Here is a 6,000-nt window from a genome sequence, read left to right on the forward strand (position 1 = left end):
TTGTTAGACCCCACCAAAGGTTCTTGTCTGAGAGAGCGTTATACTTGTATGTTACATAGAGCAAGATTAATAAGTAACTAAATATGGTAAACGTAAAGCTCCAAGCGTATGACGGATGGGTATTTAATATAATATATGGAAGGATAGCCCTTAAGAACAATCAAACACCACGTGTTCAAAGATCCCAAAGAAAATTACATTTTCTAGCTTCAGATTCAATCCCTCTCAACCCTTTTCAAGTAACCAAAGTCAGCTGTCCGACATAAGAGCATCTACACAGCTTTCCTAAGTAAGCAGATAAAGATTACATATTATTAATTTTCATTCAAGCTATAGCTAGCTAGTTCTCCTTGTTCTCGAGACCGCTCTTATTGTCGTCTCCAGACCCTCCCATGCCAAGAGTACTCTTCAATCCTTGGGCCATGCTCTTTACTTGCTCACTAGTCTGCAAATTACATTGAATACGACAAAAAAGAGAGTTGATCAGTGTCAAATAAATTAAATTAAATGAGCAGCAGCAGTAGATATTATATATAAATGCTCGTACGCTTTGAAGGATGCCACCGGTTTTGTCTTTGAGAGACTGAGCTGCTCCAGACGCCTTTTCTCGGGCAGCTTGGTCAGTTTCAGATGCCTTGTCTTTAGCTGCTTCCCTCTTCTCCTTTAGGTAACCTCCCGTCTGTTCCTTACTCTCTTGGGCACGCTCTCGGGCAGACTGGGCAGTCTCCTTTGTCTTATCCTTCATTGCCTCACCACTTTCTCTTCCCTTCTCTATCATTTGGCCTCCCTTCTCCTGCATATATAGGAAAGTGACCACCATATATTACAAGTGACCCTGCACATTTTACTACCAATATATGGAGATTTGGGATGTTTCCAACATTTCAATGCACAAAATTTCATCATAAATTCATCATCATCATCATGCACACTACCACCTCATCATGCATCCAATGTTCATTAGAGGATCATGCAATAATAATTCCCAGCCATGACATGCGACACATGCATATTTTATAACTAGGCATTGTCATGCACACATCACGTACGTGAGATTTAGGTTATATATGATTGCATGTCCATCATGCATCATGAAGGAACATGCATCCTTACATGACATGATGCATAGAAGGAGGATGCAGATGATGGAGCTCTCACCTGAGCTTGGCCTCTTGCTTCACCAGCCTTGTAGCTTTGATCTTGGGACGCCATTTTCTTCTTACCTTCCAGACTAGACTAGATAGAGCACAGCACCTGATCTTTTAATTTTCAGAAACAAATTAGGTCTGTATATACCAAAAGATCATATTATATAGCACTAATTTTCCCTGCATTCACATTTATAGCCTCTGCTTGCTTGCCTAATGTTGACACGTATTTTAGCACGTCTTAAGGGTCTTGGACACGTGTCCCACACTTGTCGACAGGAAGGTGTTGGGAGCTTGGAAGTCGGTTTCTAGATGATTCGCTTGGGACGAACCACGTGGTGATACGAGGAAGATACGCTTGGATTTTCTTCTTGAAATGTGACTTTTAAAAAAAAAAGTAAGTTTAGCTGTATAGATAGAAAATCAATAATTGTAAACTTCTTTTTACCATCTCTGACACTAGACACTTTCACCCAAATCAATTTGTCCTATTTGATATACATTTTCTTTTGGCTACCCATAATATGGCACTAGCATGTTTTGATAACGGGATAAACTCACCTTGTCTTTTAATCTTTTATTATTTAACTTCTTTTCAGATACCCAATTAGTTTTATTAAAAAGGATAGAACAAAATCAAAAGAATTTTTATGGGAAGGTGCCGGCAAGAAAAAAATGCATTTAGCCAGTTGGAAGGAAGAGCATTCCAGCCCCGCTTAGAGTATGTGCATTTGGTTGGTCATCATACCAGTACAAGATCCAAACAATAGATTACCTCTGAAGGTGTTGACTACTTGTTGTTGACCATTATGCACTTTGTGTGGGAGCAGGAGAGACAATGGATCATATGCTTCATTGCAGGCACACCAGAGTTGTTTGAGCCAAAATATTAAATTTGTTCAACATCTCATGGATTTTCCCTGCTCACATCTCCGAGCTCCTATTGGGTTGGCTCTTTGTTCCATGGCCTAGCAAGGGGAGGATTCTATCGAAGCTCGCATTTTTGGCTCTTGTTTGGGTCCTTTGGAAAGAGAGACATCCTCATACATTTAAGAATAGATCTAAAAGTGCTCTCTTTTCTTAAACACTGATTATATCTATAATCATCTCATGGGCTAATGTTTTTCCTAGTTTCAGTTTATCTCGGTCACAGACATCAAACAATACTGTTGCAAGGAGATATGCCAAAGTAGAGACCTTGAGGAGACTGTTGCCCCTAGATGGAAGCCTCTTGACTCGGGATAGTTGAAGCTTAATTTTGATGGGTCTAGCTTGAGCAACTCGGGTCCGGTGGCATTGTGGGTGTTCTTAGAGATGAGAGCGGATCTACCAAGTGGGCCTTTTCTCGGCCGATTGGAATAAAGGACCCCAATGAGGTAGAAGTGAGAGCAATTGTTGAAGGCATTAGATTGGTGGCAGGTGGAGATTTGCACAATCTCATTGTGGAGGGAGATAACCTCAATGTTATCATATATGGCTGGATGAGAGATCTTCCCACCCCTGAAGATTTTCAGAGATCCTGGATGATATTCTTGACCTGTGGTGGGTCACCCCGTTTGCTTCCACCAAGTGAGGAGGTCGGCGAATGGAGACGTGGACCAGTTTGTTGTATCGAAGTGACAAGAATGACATTAGAGATTTTCGATTTCCTTCCCCTTTGAACTCTGTATTTTTGTATCATTTTATCTTTTTCTTGTGCTTGTTGTGTCATGATTCATGACTGTCTCGGTCGTGGCTTTGCCAGTTTAATAAAATCTTAACATTTCTAAAATGTACGTAATTACCCTTCATATTTTTATTCGTTTGTCTAATTAAAAAAGGTATTTTCGTAACGTTAAAAAAAACCCTGCTCGAGACGACAAATACCATTTCAGTTTTCCCCCACAAACATGCTGGAAAATGCTAGAAATGACCTTCCAAAGTGATATATTCACCCCCCCCCCCCCCCCTTTCATCCCCGGGTCACCACCTTTTAGTCTATTATTTACTACTCTTTTTGAACTATAAGAGGATGGGCCGGGAAAAAAGAGGGGCGAATATATCATTTCCCCTCCTAAAAAATGCCATTGAGAAACCTTGGTCGGATTATCCTATGTCCTTGATCCATCATTAATCCTTGATTAAGGCTCCATCAAGAAAAGCTAAACCGTTGATATTTGCAGTCTTATCTTATGGATGGGCTTATGACCTTTGACCTGATATCATGTGAAACAACCAATTACTCCAACAGCTTAAGCTGCTAGAGAGAGTCATTTACACTTAAACATGTAGGACCCAAAACTTATCTGTCACCAATGAAAGATTCTAAAAGTCTCTCTCTCATAGGTATAGCTAAGATTGAAGTTCCCACCTCGAGGCTCGAGATTATCTCGAGGAACAAAGCCTTTGACCAATTCAAGAGCTAGAGACTCGAACCCTAGTCGTTCTCATTTATGGAGGGATGATACATGAAAGTGAATGATCCAAACCGTTCATTTGGGGGTTTATGGCAGAGACGCCCTAGCTTGGAAGTCAAAACTTATATGGGAACTCGCTGGCAGATTGGCCGTTAATTAAGTAAGAGTTTAATTAACGGACTACACTTCTAACATTCTCCCTCCTTCCCATATGACCAACTTATTGAACCAGTCCTCCTACAATCCCTCGTTCAAAGGGAAGATTTAGTTGTCTAACCATCATCGAGTGCACCTGTCGAAATCAGTATCATTTGGAGGACACGAGTCTGTAATCGGGTAGGTTCCTACAAGCTATAAATTCAGGTATAGGGAAGATCACTTTGCTTCACCGAGGATCTGATTCTCCACTACTTCCAACCGCTTCGTTTTTGTTGATTTGATTATTGGGAAGAAGTAGATTGATCAATGTCCAATACTCAGGATATCCGAAACAAGGCTGGCCAAGCTATGGGCCACGCCGAGGCGAGTTTCCTTCTCTTCTTCTTCTTCTTCTTTTTATTAGATATCATGCATATATACATTATTATAAGATGGAATCAAAAGGGTTACTTTGGCTTATACATATAGGAGCTTTGTGATGTTGGGCGCTATAGAGATTTCCATATATTTGTTACATATACAAAGTCTATTTTTCATTTTTGATAATAGGTCAAGAAAGATCAGATGGCAGACAAGGCATCACAAACTGCCCAGACAGTGAAAGACAAGGCAAATCAGGCAGCCCGGTCTACTCAAGACTCTTGCCACGAGGGCAAGGAGCAAGCCGCCGGCGGCTTCATTCAACAGGTATCCCATACCTCTATATATCAAAGTTAAAGAAAAATTAAAATAAACAACATTTGCAAATATATATATATATATATATATATATATATATATATATATATATATATATATATGAATCTACCAAATCAATGGCTCATTTCAATTCTCCATTGTTAAGTCCATGTAACCCATGGTGCATTTGACAATGATCCTTTTCTATAATACTTTAATACCCAATGAATTGGTGGTTTTAATTCCTTCCATCTTATATGTATATCAAATTAAATTAAATTACAAAAGACAATAAAAATCATGTGCTGATTATTTAAAGGGAATTGCTAGCGTCCATCGCAAAAGGTATTTTGCGGCTGGTTTGTCGCTTGTCAGACCAGCCACCTCGTGAATGGAGACAACAGCTTTTGTCTCCATTCACGAGGTGGCTGGTCTGAAATGCGACAGACCAGCTGCGGAATGCTTTTGCGATCCACCCTAGCAAATCCCTTATTTAAATGTTTTTAGATTTTTTTTTGTTTGTTTTCTATCATAGCGTGGTTATTTTGCACTATATCACAACATTTACAAAACACCAGGGAATGTTGGGAGCTATTCCAAGTTAACTACATCCATATACGGTATATAGTAATTAATTTAGTTTTTTTTTTTTTTTGCAGACTGGTGAGCAAGTGAAGAACATGGCACAAGGAGCTGCTGATGCTGTGAAGAACACTCTAGGCATGGGAGACAACAACCCAACTAGTAGGCACTAGAAATGCCTATTTCCTTGCATTAGATGTTTATTTCCGTGTTTTAGAGGGTATCTAGAATTTGATACTCTTCTTGTGGACCTGGCCTTGTTATTTTTGTGATTCAAAAAGAGCTGAGCACTCCCATTTTCAGTTAATTTATCACTCATCAATGAATGATTTTCTTCTTCATCTATATTTATCCTAGGTATCAAAGGATTCTCCATTGCTAGCTATATTTATCCATATTTATTAACTTATTTTGGGAAATCTGCACTCGATCCCTTGTTTTAATAATGGAAATTTTTATCATTTTTATTAGATGAGGAATGCAGTGAATCAATCTTACCATTAGTAGTGTTAAAACAATAAGCAATTCAATAACCATAAATGGAACTGAGGACTCTAGTGAGGGGATCCCATCTCTCTTGACATTTGTGTTCTTTGTGCTAAAGCATTATCTATAAGAGGAAAGTGTTTCTGCGCTGCAGTGCAGAGAGTTCCCTGCGCTGTAGTGGTTTATAACGCCTCCCATTGGTCGCTTTTTCTGGGCCCGCAAAGGTGGACCCGCTAAACGAACCAATCGGAGGTGGTATAAACCACTTAAGCGCAGATAACGTCCCTGTGTTGCAGTGCAGGAACACTTTTCTCTTCTATAATCCCAATTATACAAGTTAGAAGAGTGGAAGAAATTAATCATAGTTCAAATCTAAAGAGGTGGCCAAAGATCCCCCATATCATGTTTGCAGTCCAAGAAATTTTGGAAACTTATGAAAAAGACTGGCCCCACCTTAAGAATCAAAGTCCAAATTAAAGAAATATGCAACTTTGAGTCAACTTTTCATTGTAGGAAAAAAAGACCTAGAGCTATTTCAAAAGTGGAACCCC

The 6,000-nt window shown here is 39.4% G+C and overlaps 1 protein-coding gene and 1 long non-coding RNA gene across 2 annotated transcripts; one reads left to right on the forward strand and one right to left on the reverse strand.

Annotated features, from left to right (window-relative positions):
* Nucleotides 1-107: 107 nt before the first annotated feature.
* LOC143846550 (uncharacterized) lies at nucleotides 108-1,316 on the reverse strand. The gene is made up of 3 exons (XM_077355015.1): nucleotides 1,159-1,316; nucleotides 548-793; nucleotides 108-445 (listed from the first exon to the last, which is right to left on the reverse strand). Exons 1-3 carry the CDS (start codon nucleotides 1,210-1,212, stop codon nucleotides 341-343), a joined length of 405 nt encoding a protein of 134 aa, XP_077211130.1. The 5' UTR covers nucleotides 1,213-1,316; the 3' UTR covers nucleotides 108-340.
* A 2,595-nt stretch (nucleotides 1,317-3,911) lies between these two features.
* LOC143859624 (uncharacterized) lies at nucleotides 3,912-5,308 on the forward strand. Its single transcript, XR_013239309.1, has 3 exons — nucleotides 3,912-4,066; nucleotides 4,253-4,390; nucleotides 5,041-5,308. It is a non-coding gene; the product is annotated as an uncharacterized LOC143859624 (long non-coding RNA).
* Nucleotides 5,309-6,000: the final 692 nt, after the last annotated feature.

Source organism: Tasmannia lanceolata, unplaced genomic scaffold (assembly GCF_043159265.1).
Source record: "Tasmannia lanceolata isolate RefF3 unplaced genomic scaffold, GAP_Taslan_0.1 ptg000003l, whole genome shotgun sequence".
Lineage (NCBI taxonomy): Eukaryota > Viridiplantae > Streptophyta > Magnoliopsida > Canellales > Winteraceae > Tasmannia > Tasmannia lanceolata.

Coding starts and splice junctions, on each gene's coding strand:
- LOC143846550 (XM_077355015.1), bottom strand. CDS start 1,212: ATGGCGTCCCAAGATCAAAGCTACAAGGCTGGTGAAGCAAGAGGCCAA. Junction 794..1,158: donor AAGCAAGAGGCCAAGCTCAG/GTGAGAGCTCCA, acceptor CTATATATGCAG/GAGAAGGGAGGCCAAATGAT. Junction 446..547: donor CCGGTGGCATCCTTCAAAGC/GTACGAGCATTT, acceptor TGTAATTTGCAG/ACTAGTGAGCAAGTAAAGAG.